This window comes from Cebidichthys violaceus, unplaced genomic scaffold (genome assembly GCF_023349555.1).
Source record: "Cebidichthys violaceus isolate CVI_PGR_0920_01 unplaced genomic scaffold, fCebVio1.0.p SCAF_10, whole genome shotgun sequence".
Classification (NCBI taxonomy): domain Eukaryota; kingdom Metazoa; phylum Chordata; class Actinopteri; order Perciformes; family Stichaeidae; genus Cebidichthys; species Cebidichthys violaceus.
In genome coordinates, this window is record NW_027176263.1 from 14,008,103 (window position 1) to 14,025,547 (window position 17,445).

The window sequence follows — 17,445 nt, forward strand, 5'->3', positions numbered from 1 at the left end:
TTGATGCTTACGTGATTGATAGCTGTGATTGACAGCTGGCCTGATTGAAGTAGTCAAGGAACCGGAGGCTAACCTTCAAGACAATGTGTAACTTTAACTTTTTTTTGTTATCACACAGTCTGTAGGCGCATTTCAACAAGTTGTACTGATCATTCCATCCCATCATTCCAAAATACAAGTGCATCTTGTTTTTGGCTGTCATGAAAACAAACCTGTCTGGAAACTGATGGGTCTGAGGCGGCTCATGTCAAGGTCCGCACATGTCTTGAAAACCACTCATGTCTTATAAATCAAAAATCTGCCCATAAAAAGGGAAAGCTGCACTAATCATTACTTGTCCTGTTTTGCCAAGAATCTCACTCCATTTCCCCCGTTCCTTCTATATCAGCACAGATACCTCTCTCTCTCACCCTCTACCTCTCCCTTTTAATATATCGGGCCTAGTTTCTCTCTCGATCCCCCACCGCTCCTCTCGCAATCCAATTTGAGGGTGCTTTATGGCCTCGACACCTGTTTCGGCAAAAGCAATATAATATTATTGAGAATTAAAGATGGCATTAATATTGTTTAAAGCTTTACGCTTTAAGAATATAGATCATTTGTAACGTGCCATGCCGGAGGGCCGGATGGTCGTATTCGGCGTCGGAGATAATTGCCCGCTCCCCCGTTGCCCTTTCTCACTATAGATATAGATATAGATATATATCGCATCTCCGCTAACTTTTCACCAGGAGCATCGCACTTCTGTCCCCCCTCTGTCGCGCCCATCTTGTCGCTTCCACCACGGGGCTCATTAAGGCAAGGAGTTGACACTCGAGGGAGGACATGACAGCAGTTTTATGACAGCTCCTCGTCGTCAACAGTCCGATGGACAGGTAAACATCCAAGCAGAGAGAAAGGAGAGGAGGCGGGATGGAGAGAGACAGGTTAGGTCAAAGGTAGTGCTGGAGCTCAGCTGGTGGGTTTCGACACCTTCGTAGCCTGTAGCACGCACGCACTTCAGTGGGATGAACCCTCATTAGGAGTGTGATGGAAGTCGAAAGACAGATGCTGGAAAATAAGTGGGAGTGGAAGAGAGAAGGAGATGATACAACGAGAGGGAAGGGACGGCGAGGGAGGTTGTGACACCCTCATCATATCTGGGGAAAGATACTGCCGTCTGTGTTAAAGGTCAGGATATGATGAAAGCTTTGTTGCCTTTTTTTTCTTCTCTCTCTGTTAGCCCTGCAGGGCAGCACACTCCTGAGAATCCTCCTGCCAATAAAGACATCCCTCCTCTTTACTTCCGAGCTGCAGGTGTGAAGAGCTCATATGAGAGTTGGTTTTGCAGAGTGCAGCCCAGCCACAGTGTAGCCCTCTGTGACCTGTTAGCCCAGAAACGTGTGCTCTTCCATTACAGTACTCCTCTATAGGCTTCACAACGCAAAGAAGAAGAAGACGCAAGGGCCATATGGATGAAATAGTTCGAGGGCCCGAAAGCTGCTTGAAATGTAAAAATGCTTGTTGCTTTTTTTTCGTTGCTTAATAGGGTTAAATTCTTGCTTGTATTCATTATCATTCCAATCGTTCTTCCCCAGAGAATACCACAGAATGGAAGTACTGTGTCATTATTTAACTTTCCTGCCTTTGTTAGCCAGAAACAGGACAAAGAGTTTTGCTCCTCCTCCACATTTTTGATATCTACTCGGCTCCACAGAGAATGAATTGCAAAAGTGTGACAGGATCCAGTGTTATTTCTTAGGATATGGTTACATTGTCTAATGAAAATCTGATATAGAGCTATGATGAAAAATGACTCTCGCTTAAGATAAGAATTCCATCAACCTGCAAAGTCAATGTTCTTTCATCATCAATAGAACCGCCCTATCCTGGACATCTGGATAGGTGAGAAGATATGTGAATTATAACCGTTGAAGATACAGTACTATAAATTTCGCCAACATTTATCAGCATAACTGTCCAATAGAAAGTGCCGGTGTCCGTTAGCAGCCTTTCCTAAAAAGCGATTGTACAACCATAGCTTAGGAACTCTCTCGTGCATTTTCATGGTAAAAAATAGGTGTTGGGCGAAAGGTAAATCATAACGTTATGATAAATGTAATCTTGTAAAATTGTATTTTTGACGAGATACTTGAATAAACCCCGTTGTTTTGAAGGAGATGTTTTCACAGCGATATAAAATGGATATCGGTAAGAACATTTTTTTCAACTTTTATCAAGAATAATATCCATCAACTACGTATGTAAGATCCTTCTACAAGGTTCGCATTTTGATACGAGTCAGCATGAAACATTAAAAAGTCAACCAGCTCATGAACCTAATGCTTAATTACCTAGCAAGCTACGACAATTTTGACGTTCATTTTAAAAGGCAAAAATTGACGGTCACCAACTAGAAATGAGAAGCTGTTCGTGTCTAGCTTTTGTGAAAATCCTCCACAGTTACTGTACACCTCGGAGCAGAACGCTTGTAACTAATGGATGCAGGGCTTAGTGATTCAGTCAATAAACTGTGAGAGCTAAAGTGCTCATACATTTCGGCGGAGCAAATATATATGTGTGAGGGTTGTGGTCGGTCCCTCAGGCACACTGACGGTGAAGTGAGTGACGTTCCCTTTAACAGAGAGCTCAGGGAATGAAACCTCCAAGCAGCAAACGGAGCGAGCTGTCAGACACCTGAACCGAAACATCGTGTTAGTTAACAAGACAGAGATCAGGGTAACAGGCAGGGTGTCAATCATTTTAATGGTCAGTTATATCCCTTACTGATTTCTGCTCTGCTTTAATTTTGAAGGAGGGCTTGCTATATCAGACGGTATCTGTTATCAAACGGTATGCTCATCATGGGGATATGAAAATAAAATGTATCTCTATCATGGTGATGAATATGTATGAGATGTATAACCTTTAATGAAACATGCAGTCACGCCTCTAACACATCCAGTAAAGCTAAAGAGAATACACTTGAGAAAAGTCTTCAGGCTCTTTTTGTACATCATGAGTCTCCTTAACATTCGTGGAATGCATGTAATCAGCATGTAGTCCTTATACTTTCACACCTTCATACAAGAGCGACTTCAAAGTCTTTTTTGTGTATGTGGTTTTTTTTAATTTTTTTTTAAACTGCTACACAATAATTCTAATTCTGATTTATTCTCTGCAAACAATAGTTCGAACTGAAAGTCTTTTATGGGATATTTGTAAGGGATGCACCGATTGGATACACAGGATCGGCCCTGGTGCCAATAATTCACTCTTTTTTTTGTTATTTTATTTGATGATTGATTTGATTGTTTGAAGACAGGAAAGGCAGAGAGAGAGAAAGCTCTGGTAAGGAACTCAGCCCTTAGTTCATGGGCGCCCACTCTACCAGGTGAGCTACCTTAATAATCATGTTGGCTCTCAGCCACGACACAATGTCACTGAATACTTTTCTTTTGTCAATGTCAAGATAAATTCAGTCGGTTACATTCAGTCAATCACAGTAGAGTAGAAACGGAGTTTGGACTGGTATCTGGAGAGGTGCCAGTTGGCCTCCCGAGCGCTGCGAAGGTGCCTTTGAGCAAGGCACCCGACCCCCAACCTGTTCCCCGGGCACTGCTCCTAATACTGGGATGGGTTCAAAGCAGAGGCTGAATATCATTGTATACATGTGTGACAATAAAAAAGTTGATTCTTTTAAAATATATATATATATATATATATATATATATATATATATATATTTTTTTTTTTTTTTTTTTTTTTATTTAAATTTTAGTCTGAAAGAATTGAAACTATTTTTCAAGCAAAATATTTTTTTAGCAACTGTAGAGAAATAGATAACAGGACATAACAGGACATTTGAAGAAGTCCCCTTGTGCTCTGGGAAATGACGATTGGGATTTAAAAATATTTTATAGTATTTTATAAACCAAATAAAGAAATTGATTGGAAACCTAATAGATGATGGAAACACTTGACCTGGCCTCATGTTACCTTACATACATTCTTGTATTTGAAATGTTTAAACATGGAGCCATTTGGTTGAAATCCCTGTATAATGTTCCGTGGTTTTCTATGGAGGCTGCTCTGAATGCTGAAGCACTCTCAGGCTGTTAAGAGGAGCGTCTTTGCAAGGTCCTGATGTGCAATGTCATGTTATGCAACATTTGCATTCATCCGTACAAGGTGATTCTCACACTTTGTCTGATGCACTACAAAGCATCACTTCACTCGGGTCTCAGAGAAGTATGATTCCATGACTGTGCTTGTTAATGCTCATGCCTGCTGTAATGGTGCATCCTGGAGTTGTGCAAAAAAAAAAAAAGGGACAGCCAAGCTCAGTAAACACTTTTCATTTTCCTGTGGGGCTGACAGCAGCCGCTGGCGGAGCAGAAGACATCCAGCGGAATAGAAGCAAATGAAAGAGCAAATTATTCCTTCTTCTCCCCAGATGACATGTTCATCAGACCCTGAAAACATGTTCGCCTCGCCGTCCTCTCTCAAAGCACTCTCGCCCAAATGCAGCATCGGCAAGAGTTTTCGGGTTATCCTGTACAACTGTTTTTGCAATCGCTGCGCGCTGCCGCCAAGCGAGCCACACACACAAACTGAAAGTTAATCTGAGGGATTGATAGATGTCAGCACTTAATGTACAGTATATTTTGTGCTGAACTCTAAAGGAGAGGCACTCTCCCCCTCTCCTTCCTCCCCTCAAGCAGTGGACTTCTATCTGTTCCTGTTTCCCCATGTGTCTCAGTCAGAGGCTTCTGGCCGACTTGGCAGTTACCTGACCTAGAAAACAGAAAAATCCGCAGCTTCCTGACTTGAGTCCACTAAATGTAACACCCCGCCCTTTTTTTTTCTCCTCTCTGCGAGCCGTGTTGTCCCAGGAGCTTTATACCTTCTGACAACAATTGATAGGACAGCTAACTATAGCAGTGCAGTGGAGAGGATCAGGGGTAAGGTAAACAGTTTGCTGCCATCCCTGGGATCTAACAGCGATGCTCCGCTTTGAAGCGCGACATGAGAGAGTCTTTTTTTCTCATCTTTTTAGTGGCCGAATGACATGTCCAGCTAATAAGCACTTAGCGTGTGCATTTGTTCAGGGAGGGAGTAACATTAGGATTAAGCAGAAGGAGGTCGGGGTGGATGGAGAAGAGCCGGAGGCTGAGGCAGAGTTCCGGGGCCGCAGACCTAGATCACTATTTCCAAACATATGAAAGATTTAGAGCGGCAGAAAGAGAGTTTGGGCTTTTATTTTTGTATTTGTCGAGATCCACCCTTCCCAGAGGCCGGGCACACAAGGACAGAGATAAGCAACCAACACATCACCTGATACCGCAGGAAGGTGGTAAGAGAGTCTGTCCCAAGACCTTGTGTCACCCTTTTGATCTGACAATCATTGTCTGACTGTGACCGATGACTGTAAATACTGAACACAGGTGGTCATGTTAGGGAAAATGTAGGTGTTTGGATAGTCAGCCTTTATCAAAGCAGACGTTACGAAAAGCAAGTGTTTCTAATAACATTAATGATGGATCTGTTCCGTCTCAGGAAACCCTGACCGCGTGACAGCGAGCCAGCACGTGCGATACCAGGACCCCGAAACTGAAGCAGCTCAATGGAATTCAGGCATCATTCACTTTATCATTTGCACCTGTGCTTTTCCTACTGTGAAGTGAAAATGGCTTCCATGAATTCTTAAGGCCTTTACAAGCATTGAATAAATGATACATGCGATAATTGCGTTACCTGCGATAAATGTAAAATATTTTGCAACAAATCAATTAATGCAGTTGCAACACTTTCTTCAGACTCTGTGTTGTTTTAGTGTATGTTTTTCGTTTTTTTATGTCAGTTCCATACAACGTGATTGGTTGATGGCGTGCAAAAGCAAAAAAAAACGTGGCCACGTAATATTTGTGACCCCTATGACGGCAACAGTTGGAGAAAATATATTGCAAATTAATCGCACGTTGCGTAAAAGCCTTTTTGAAGGATAGATAAGGAAAGGGTGTGACTTGTGGTGGTTATTTCAGAAGATTTTTAAACACAGTAAAACTTTGAGATAGGAAATCATGAATAATTCCAGTATGATAACCAGAACCGGTGCGAGTCGGCAACTAGAAAAGCCAGATAACAGTCTTTAATTTAGCCTTTACAAATAGGAAAACAATACAACAACCAAACCCTTATAAACTCTAGTGTTGTAGAATGATATTGTGTTTATATGTCACCCAGCTCTGTTATTAGATACCACAGATCATCTGCTGGTGCTATATATGAGGTTTACCTGCTGTTCTTTGTCGTTTCAACAAGCACTGCACTCTGACCCGTTACAGATACATGTGAGATTGTAGTGGTAGGTAGGATTTAATATCTCCTCCATGATGGATGAAACACATTATTAAAGACTCGTAATGAACTTCCTCGCTTCCTATTTTGAGCGTAGTTGGAGGCTCTTGCCTACAGGCCTGTCAGTCTGCTGCAATATTTTCCACACCTCGTCTTCTTTCATAACTCTGGCAGCGTAATAATACTCCAGTGGAATCCCTCGGTTAATAAAAGAGTACTGAAGGAGCTGTTCATTGTTTTATACCACAGAAGTTATTTTGTATTCGGACTATTGATGCCTTCAGTCTTACTTAAGTTGTAATGAAATTGAAGGAGACAGCACCTCCTGGATTTTAATGAAGTTGAGTTTTTTTTTAATCAGTATGCTTTAGTCGTGCCGGTCCCTTCCAGAAGAAAATTCTCTTACCCAAACTAAATAGGATTCTTTTTTTAGTAGAGTGGATTTTTTTTTTGTTATTGTGAACTCTCCAATGCCCTGTGGAATCATTATCCAGTGACCTTACCAAATTAACATCATCCACCCATCCAGCAACGGGGTGAAGAGGCTGGAGTTGGAGCCGGACAGAGCATCTCAGTGGAATATATAATTAGTCTTCAAACACTAGCAGATGGGTCACATTGAGCCTCGGTGGAATGTTTTCCAGAACATTTAGGAAGATTCACGCTTTATAACAGCTGCTGTTTGAGATGTTAATATTTTGTATCATCGTTTTTTTTATGCATTTGAAAATGAATATAGCATCTCGTGCTCATTCTAAACTTGACACATACGGACTCTTGTTCAGGACCCCTTGACATCACTTAGGTTTAGGAAACAAAACCACCTGGTTAGGTTTAGGAAGAGATCATGGTTTGGGTTAATAAGATAACCACGTTTGTTACAAAACTTCAGTTACGTAACCTGAGTGACTTTTGGTTTCACACAGGACATGAACAGCAGTCTCCTCGGTGAATGTCCTGTGTTTGTTTGACCCATCCGTCCACCCCGTTTTGTTGTACTTTATACTGCGTCACCTAGGAGTGTCTAATATTGCCGAGGATGGGTTTACATTGGAGTTACTTGAAGTCCTGTGCATCTTATACAAATGCTAAAGGATGCTTTGTGCACTGGTATCGGACACGGGGCTGTGACTAAACGTCTGTATTTGACACCCTGAGAATGAGACCGGCCTGAATATAGCTCCTGTATTGCTCCTTTTTATGTCAACAGTATCTATTACAGCATCTTTACCCAAATAAGCTTTACCCATGAACTGTATATAAGAAGTGGACGTATAGTCACTGCAATGTCACCCATTCGTTCATGGACTACAGTTTTGAAGATCCGTATTTTTGGCCATCGCCATCTTGGTTTTTGGCCGTCGCTGTCTTGGCCTTTTGCAACCAGAAACGACGCAACGTTGAATGAGAAGTTTTTAGGCCACTAAAAAGGTTGCAATTAACTCTTATGATCTGCAAACACACTGTGAAAGGGTTAAAATTGTTATACAAAAGCATGAACAATCACTAGGCAGCCACGCCCTAAAGTTGCTTTATCACCTATTTGACAGAAAATGGGACCATAATTTACTAAATGAAATTTAGTAAATTATGAATGCTGTATTGAAGATATGAAACTTCCACCTCGCAGTAGGCTGTTTACAGTGCCTAACATAATAATGTGTTGAATATGAATTGCTGACTTATTAATGAATTACTGTTGCTTTCAAACCTGAGTGTACAAGTAGCTGCTCTTATCACAAGCCACGTTGGACCTGCCGTTGTTATTCTCTAATTGCCGCTCCTATTGCCTCATTAGAGCCCCTCAAAAGATTTTTAGAACATATGGGTGAATAACTGCGGTGGCTTTATTTAGAGTGCGAGAATGTGTTGTTCAAACGTTGTTTCTCTGGTTGCCAGGCGCTCCCGGCTGACCCTACAAAGATTAACTCCAGGAAACAGCTCGCCGAGCTCCTCGTTATTAGTGCCGCCTCCCCTTTCTTAGCACTGATTAAATAATGATTGTGCCGCAAAAAAAACCCAAAACAAAGTTAGTTTCACGTGCCAGAGCTTCAAGACTAAAAGTGAGCATCGAGGATGAGGCGGACAGGTGCTATCCTCTGTAGCATTACTTGACGTGCGTCGTCCGTGACTTTGAATTCCGCCGCATCAAAAGACTCCGCACTTCTGACACCGTCCACAGAGCAATCAATAGAGTTTACGTTTACTTTACTCTCTGTGTGTGTGTGTGTGTGTGTGTGTGTGTGTGTGTGTGTGTGTGTGTGTGTGTGTGTGTGTGTGTGTGTGTGTGTGTGTGTGTGTGAGAGACCACCTCTAAAGGGCTCTCTTCAGGAGAGATAAACAGGTGCTCTGTGCAGCTGGTGGTCAGAGATTACAGCCGACGGTGTGACAGCGGCTCAGGGTCCGGCGCTGTCGTCCTTCCCCGCTACTCAGAGATGTGGGATCTGGAGCAGAGTATAAACCGTACACAGCCCACAATAATTTTATTCCCCCCTTCAATTGTATTTGCTCATTAACTGCAACACCATTCAAGTTCCCTGTTGTACGGGACCGGAGCAGTCTGGCGGATGCCGGCACTGAATTCATTGTCACCCGGACCGCAACAGCGAGTTCTACTCTACTATGTAGATATAGCTGGTATACTTTCGGTGCTCCTCCTCAAACAAGGCCCCATTTGAATTAAAATGATAAACAAGTGAATACAAGTGAGGGCAGCACAGTAAAGGATGAGTACGGCGATATTCTTTATTTTTCTCAACAAATCCCATGAAAAGGCCAAAACCAGCAATGACTGTATTCCATTAACAAATATTGTCTGTGTGTCTTAAGCCTGAAAAGTCCTTTGTGCCATTGTTGTCCAAAAGCTATCAAACACATCAGTGAGCCAGCCTGTTGCACCGGGTGACATGTTCCCTCGTTACAGAGAACACAGGCTGAGAACACAGTGTGTTTTGACGTACACCGTCTTGCTTACTGTCGTGCTTTTAGTGCATGTTAGCGATTAGCTCATGGCCGCCGCTCTGCACCGCTCTCATATAACGGTTACAGCCGATAACTCCGGTTCCCCCTCAGATTAACACTGTAAACTGTCAGCACGTTTGCACTGTTTGCACTGTTAGCTACGAGCTGCCGGCTCAGTCAACGCCATGTTGAGAGCCACACTTTTAATAAATACTAAAGATCATAAGCTTAATTGGTCATCCATTTATAATGTTATGAAGTAAACTTTATTTACTAGGATTTTAGGCCAAGTTGTCCTGTGGACAGCACCGGTGGTTCCTTTAAATCGGATGAGTGGTGCTGCCTCGAGGCTAGACAATTCAGAGCCTGGTCTGGTGAATATGCCAGTTCTCCAGCCAGCTCTGTCCCCAGGTGCACATTCAGTCAGCCAGTGGAGAAATTTGGCACTGTCCCCGGACTCGCCCCTGGCTTCCAACCCTGCCTCTTTGGAAAAACAAAATTACCTTTACCTGTGACAAAAAAAGAATTAAAATGCAATCTAAATAGCAGGTGTTCCTGTATTAGAAGTTAACAATGAAAACCTCGTCTGCAGTTTAACAGTAGATTGGTTCATTTTGTAGATAATGTTACAGAATTAATTAGGAACACTTTAGTGTCCAATACTGCTTGGAGAGAATTGGTCTCAGAAGCCATCACTCAGCCAGTGCCTCGGCCCTTCGCCGGCACGGCACAGCGATAGCCACAGTCTTCCATCTCACAGGGGTTTCAGTCCAGGTGAAAATGTCTCCATTCATATGCAAATAGCTTGCAAAACATTCTTCCTCAAAATTGTTACTTTCTTCTGCTCCATGCTAAACGGGTCTAATGCATTGAATTGTTAATATACCCAATGAATATATGAATAAATCCTTTTCAAAAGTCGTCATTTCACTTCGCTGACTGGCTCCTGAGGATTCCAGATAAGATGGGGCTGCTGGGAGATGACTGACAGCCTGGTATCTGATTGGTTGCGAACCTCTGGGTTTTACATTCTGCACAGCTGCCACAATCATAAGTCTTTAACAACGAAAATCTAAATCTAGCTGGATGTAATGCAATATTCTGTACTTTGCAACAGAGAATATGGTTAACACAGTGTGATCAGGAAAAAAAAGTATCCATTCAAAATTAACGGGAATTCATTCTTAAAGTCTATCAATATATAGTAAACAAAGTTACTGAGGTGAACTTGAACTCAGGGACGTGCACAGAGTTTTGAGGGGTAGTGGTAGTCTTTCACAACAATAGCAATGAATTATTTCTCTCTCTGCCTCTATCAACTCTCTTTATAGTTCCTGCAATAAATGTGCAACACCAGTTCATGTGTAAAGCTATATTCATCTTGGGTAACCGCAGTCCACCATTAGTCCTTTTACAGAGCTAAGATATCTAATGTTACACAATCAATTAAGTAACATGCTGATGTGTACAAACAGATATCTGCATGTGAATGCTGAATCTGTGGGCAAAGGGACAGGAGTTTTGGTATCTGGTTTCCATTTGTAGTCCGAGTTGTATTGACCAATCACGTTTTAAGCAGGCTTTGGTTGCATGCAGGTAAATGATCGCTCCTGTTGCATGCAAAAAAGGCGGAACGCATTGGCCGATGAAAGATTTAGATTCCCTCCGCAACTTAATCTTCAAAAATAATTGAACGCCTAGTTGAAGTGATGACTTGTTGAATGGGATCTTGGCTGGCTTTCTCGAAACAGTAATTATAAGAATAGGATAATAATAGTAATAACAATAACAGTTGTAATCATTTTTTAATTGAATCAGAGGTGCACATAAAAGGGCCAAAGGGGGCAGCAGCCTCAAGAGCCACCATACAGGACACATCCTGTATTTAAATGAAGCCACGTCAAAAAATTGAAAGGCTATGAACGAATGTAGCTGAAGGATGAGGCTTAATGAAAATTGCTCCAACTGAGAACATGCATGTACTTAACATTATCATTCACATTTTCTAAATGAGACCATCAAATTTTAGATTTATTTCCCACCATTCATCTCGGTACGCCGTGGCTAGAGGCTGGCTTTAAATAGATAATCCACCACAGTGAACATGTCGCTTCCCATATTCCATTCGGTCGCGAAGTAATGGAGTTGCGAGTAGGGACCATTTTTAAAAAGAAACACTCTCCTCAGTAGTGCCCTCAACTCAGATCATATCTCGTAGGGAATGTGTTCTGCACCAGTAATAGAAAATAAATGTGACTTCCACTGAGCGCTGCAGCATTTTCAAGTTATCCAGATGATGTTGTGGTTTTCATCCATCACTCACAGGCCTCCATATAGAACATTTCCTCTCAGGTTATTTCACACACAACATGGCTGCTTCTCACTTGCACAAGGTATTTTGATGTTACTTGTAGCGGAGGTCTCTTGCGATTGGCTCTCTTGGTTGTATGTAAGAGACTTTTGGCATGCTCTATTAAAGAATGATGCTGCTTTTGCTCCCGACCGAGCCATAAATAAGATTTCCAAAATAGGTCCTGAGCCAGTCGGTGCCTCCCTCTCTGTTCCTTGTTCCCAGATGATGCAGACGCAGAGAATTGCTTGAACGTAAATGGGTTAAGGTGCATATGGGAAAGAGGCTTATTTGCCTTAACAGCAGAAGGCTGAAAATGTGTGAGATAACCTTTTTGGATTCTTGTTTGCAGGATTTAAAAGAGTTTATTCGGTCTACCTCCTAGCACAGTGCAGATGGTACAGACTGGCCTGGCTGAGAGCAACGAGAAACTGGGTCTGTGCTGAACTCAATGAGGGAGATGGAAAAAAGAGGGAGGGCCGGGAGCTGCGTGTTATCATGCTGGGGGCTAAAAAGGAAGTATGGGGTATGGTTGACACTTGAAATCCAGTAGCAGAATTATAGAATTTTAACTGGCAATGTGCAACATTTTCTGCTGATATTCCACCTTTTTAAATTGAAGGATGTTTATATATGTTTTCTATATAGGGATATGGGAAGTCATCTGTATAGGCATTTAAACCATTGGACATTAAAAGTCTGCAGTGACTGATGACAATCATATTGATAACATTACCTATACAGATTTATTGATACTTACAAAAGTATAAGGAATGGATTAAACAGTAATAACCTGCTCTAAGTAACTTGAGCAGTAGCCGATACAGTAGCATGTCCGGCTAACTGTTAGCGTACGACATCTGCTGCTTTTGTCTAACTGGTCGAAAATTACGATAATCTGTGAAATATGGACGTACGTCAACAGCATGAGACAAATATCTTTTTGATCCCATTTTCATTGTGCCATGAATTACACGTTTAATGTTTGTCAATTTAAAAGGTAATTTTGCATGTCGAGGGAGTCCCAGGTTGTTGTAGCACCATTTAGTTTAGTGTGAAACCACTTGATGAACAACAACTCTCGTCTTGCACAACGTAGCAAGGGAACTTAGCTAGGTTCCATGCACAAATGTAACGTTATCTTACCCGATGTGTTCTATCCAGAAACTTATTTTTTTGTCAGCCAGGAAGTAAAAAACAAGCAAGACCAGTTTGTACTTCCAGGAGTACTTCCCGTAAACACATTGTAGCTACAGAGAGAGACATCACCCACGTGACTTTTGGGTGTGTTGCCTTTCTATTTACATATTTTTGCAATCTTTAACAGTTTTGCGACCAACTGCAAAATTTCTTGACATGCGAAATAATCATTTAAATTGACAAAAGCAATTCACGGCAAGATTAAAACAGGATCAAAAAAATGATTCGTTTTTCCCCGTTGACTATGGTACAGATTCTTTTCCGAGATAAGGTCCCATGTTCGCCTCTCAATCAGACCGTTTATGAAGGAACAGGCAGGTTTGATGGATTTCAGCTCTGATGAGCAAATGAATGTGACAGAAGAAGGGGGACTCTGCTCCTGGAGGAGATCCAGATGGAGGAAACACTCATTTTGAGCCGTGTGCTTGAGGGGAAACCAAAGGGCACAATCAAATAGGAGTTTTACTCAGTAATATATTTTCTGATATCACCCCATACAAAATGTTAATTTTAACACCTACTTTTACATTCTTCAAATCTTCTTTGTCCCCGTTCAATTAAATGAAGAAAATCCACCAGTGCAATTGGAAATCTGTTACCAAAGCATCTTTTTGGTTTTCAATCGTCTTTTGGATTTGTTTGTAATGCAGAGGTAATTTGTATATAGCAGACAACATCACAGTAACTAATAGTAAGATGAAACGTATCAAACCATGCATCTACACACCTTCACAAACGTGGAAGGGAGGGAGGGAGGGAGATTTTCTCTTCCCATTTGCATTTTTTCCTCTATTTCTTTCAAGACTTAAAGACCAAACAAATGAGAAATTGACGAGCTGAGATGTTGTTTTTTTGCAGTGCATCAGGGCCACAGTGCTGTGTAAAAACAGCCATCTGTCTGGCTCAGACTGTAATGAGGAGACCTGTGCCTTGGTGGACAATTCAATCTAGCTCATGCCTTCTGTTTATATGACTGGAATAGCGGGGGGCTGTTCAACTTTTAGTGCTTCACAGGATGGTCAAGTGCTACACTCGGGGCACTGGGGAACACTTTTGTTTTTAGGGCCAAAACAGCTGCTTAGGATTTATTCCTTAAGTACTTTAACAGTGAATAATGATGTGAACTTCCTGTCTTTTGCGAGGGTTTCACAATTACATTTACACGCCGAAGAAGCCCCCCTTCCCAGAGCTTTTAAACCAACCCTGGCGTATTTTAAGTGAGTTACAACGATGAGTGATGTCGTTTCCTGCTGCCTCAGTGATACTTTGATACTCAAGTCTTTTTTTCTGTCTCCATTAGAAATCTTAACTTGAGTTAACCAGATTTCTCTTAATCCCTTTCCTCGATTGAGGGAAAACCAGGGTTCTCATTGACATGCTATTGAAGAAATCGGGATAAAGAAATAAACACCCAACAATATCTTTTGTGTGTCTTGTTAATCATTTTGTATTTGAAGCCACTGTAAATGTGTTTTCCCTCCGGCCCACTTAGGCGTTTTTTACTGACAGTACAGAGCGTTGGTGGTATCCCTGCTCCACAGTCATGCAAATTAGATCCAACCACCCTTGGGAGAGTGCTGAGAAGCCACATTAAAGGATAGATTCAGATTTTTTTCAAGTCCCATTTTGATACAAATATCAAATGCTGAGAGAGTTATTGGTTGCTGCGTTCATTCCCTCCTCTACAAACTGGCCATAAAGCAATCACCTTTTAGAGCCAATAACCCTCTCCATGTATATTTAGCAGTTTTGTATCAATCCAAACCTGCCCTATCCTTCATTTCATCTTTTCATCCATCTAACTGTAGAGCAAGGAACCTCTGTCTGTATGCATGTAGGTGTGTGTGTGTGTGTTTACTTTGCATATCTCCAGAACCGTTCATTCGATCTACTTCACCCTCGGGGGATGTATTGCTGGGACTCCATGGAAGCGCAGTCTTGAAGTCGGTATAATTTGGACACACGACATGTTCAATCGGCAAGCTGCAAAAACAGGAGCGTTACTTTTTTCATAGGATGGGGGAAGGCATGACCCGCTCTACTCTGCCTCCGATTGGCTTACCCTGATATTCTTACCTAGACTAACCCTAACCCCAATCTAACTCCTCAGGCCTAAACCTAACTAATCCAACCTTCATTGGTTGGCAACGAGTACAACGGAAATTTTTATTAAAAGTATCTGGTCTTGGTCTTAAGGTAACACAAAAAACGAAATGAGCGAAGATTTATTTCCTTATTCAGCTGAAGGGCACGTTTTTATTTTCAGCCGACACATGATCCGCTTAATGGCCGCGGTTGCCACAGTAATGTTACTGTAATGACTCTGACCCCTCCAGAGTCCCGTCCCGCTACTGACCTTTCACTGCCACTTCCTGACAAAGCCACAGAACTTGTGATGAATAAATAACGAGGCGATTTTGCTTGGAAGTTGCTTTCTGCCACAAACTTCTGAATGAAGTTCACCGGAGTTGCTCAGCGTGTCAGCGGTTTCCCTGCATGGGTACAGGGCATGTAGCTCAACCATCGCATTAATCGACAGCTGAAAGATGTCGTGGGCCATTTTGAAAACATTAATTTGTATAGCAGCGTTGCTGCATTTGTTGAGCCGAAACTTGGCACCGGCACCTTTTAGCAGTGATGTAATTCTCTTTCCCTGCCAATACAATGCTGCAATTAGCACTCTGTTGTTGTTTTTGTAAATTCAGATGAAGATTTGGCACGCAAACTGTATAAATAAATGTTTACCTTGTACTAATATGCTTATTTGTCTCTCTTTCTCCTCTTTTTCTCCCCTCTGTCCTTCTCTGCAGGTATGCATTGTGCAAAAGAGGGACACTGAGAAGATGTACGCCATGAAGTACATGAACAAACAGCAGTGCATCGAGAGAGATGAGGTCCGAAACGTCTTTAGAGAGCTTGAGATCCTACAGGAAATTGAACATGTTTTTTTAGTAAATCTCTGGTGACTATTCTCTGTTTTTACACTTTCTATGTGGTCTGCGCTGCCTGTGTCGGTCGCCTGCTGTGTCTGTCTGTGCATTTTGTATATTTATTGCATATACAAATGCGTGTTCGCTCTAAAATCCACCGCAGCCCTAAAATCGATGCACTCTTTGTGGATATTCTGCTCCTAGTGTTGCATGCACCTTGCGGAAAAACTAAAATTATCCGATTCATTAAGGCTTGAGGCAAATTTTCCTCCAGAAACCAACAGCTGTTAACTTTAAGAAACAATTTACACAGCGGAGATATATTTCTGGATATTAATTTTGACTCTGGGCCCGTGAAGCACACACATTTGATAATTACTGTGGTTTGAAATGACCTTACTCTTCCCTGGAGTCTGATATGTGGGTGAATGGAGGCTGCTTTCATTATTCAACGTTCATCTCCAAGCGGGACACATTTCTAAATGTAATTGGGGACCTGGCACGGCATTCACGGCATATTACACAAAGCACTTTACTCCTACTGTAATTGGTAGAATGATATTGCACGTGCTGTCTTCTCTGAGCAATTGCTGGAGGAATATTTTTTGTTTTTCGCATGTTCCGTGATGGATTGGTTCTGCGCAGAGGACGACAAATGAATCGGGACAAAGTTGAGCTCTTTTCCCCCCCATCAAGTCGTTGTAAGGTTTAAGTTTTATCTGCAAGATATTGTTGCCTGCTGGAGAAGTCTTTCTACTAGAACAGACTGAGGGCATTTTAATGAGCGTACACTAGTAGGCCTGTGTATTTTTTTTTTTTTTTATAGTATAATTCCCTGCAGGAGTCTATGGCTGCCAAAGCCTTCTGTGTTCTAGTTTCCCATGTGTTGCTCTGCTCTTTCTCTCTCACCCTCTCTCATACTCTGCACCATCCAGCACTATTTACAATTCCCATTAGTGACAAAGATGCGGAACTGTACGTGGGAACGAGAAGTTTCACAACTCACAAATAGAAAAGACGAGTTGTGACGCTCACATACTCGGCAAACCGTCTCTGTTGTGCTTGATAATCCACATTCTCATTTACAGCCATAAGTACAACAATGAGGATGGATAATGTCATAAACATGAAAGGTTCAGTTCACACTGATTACACAAAAAAAACATCTGATTGATCTGTAGCTCTCGTGATATTCATACATGCAAAGAGTTTTTGTGTTATTAACGATTGGAGATTTCTGCCTCCGCTCCAATACAACAGAGGGGGATTGGATTTTGCTGGTGCTCACAGCATTGGAATTGGTCTTAGTTGCTCTCGATAATCCACCGTACAAACTGTCGATGGTTTGTAGTGACAAATCCTTTGAGTCGTGAGGACTCTTGAATATGTATTTTTCTGCCACTGCACATTAATCAATATTTCTGTTTCCACCTCAATATAAATGTTCCAGAGTTGGCGAATAAGCTCCTTTTCCACTTATAGGCAGGTTGTTACAAATTTCAGGCCTAATATTAACAATACAGTGACAAGGACATTGTTTCTGGATAGAGACATTGCTGTTGATTTTTTTAAATAAATTATATCAATGCTTTGATCGCCACAAACAAAATTCCATTCACTTCCATTGTATCGGATGGTGACAGAAATCTCAACAATCTCAAACAA

At 41.7% G+C, this 17,445-nt stretch overlaps 1 protein-coding gene across 2 annotated transcripts in view; it reads left to right on the forward strand.

Moving 5' to 3' along the window:
- LOC137884780 (serine/threonine-protein kinase 32C) overlaps window positions 1-17,445 on the forward strand; it is a 69,167-nt gene that overhangs the window by 24,179 nt on the left and 27,543 nt on the right. For both annotated transcript variants that reach the window (XR_011104770.1, XM_068726794.1), the window contains exon 3: window positions 15,661-15,812. Coding sequence is in view for 1 of the 2 variants with exons in the window: in XM_068726794.1 (XP_068582895.1) it covers window positions 15,661-15,812 (152 nt within the window). In the remaining variant the exon portion in view is untranslated. The remainder of the gene's footprint in view (window positions 1-15,660; window positions 15,813-17,445) is intronic.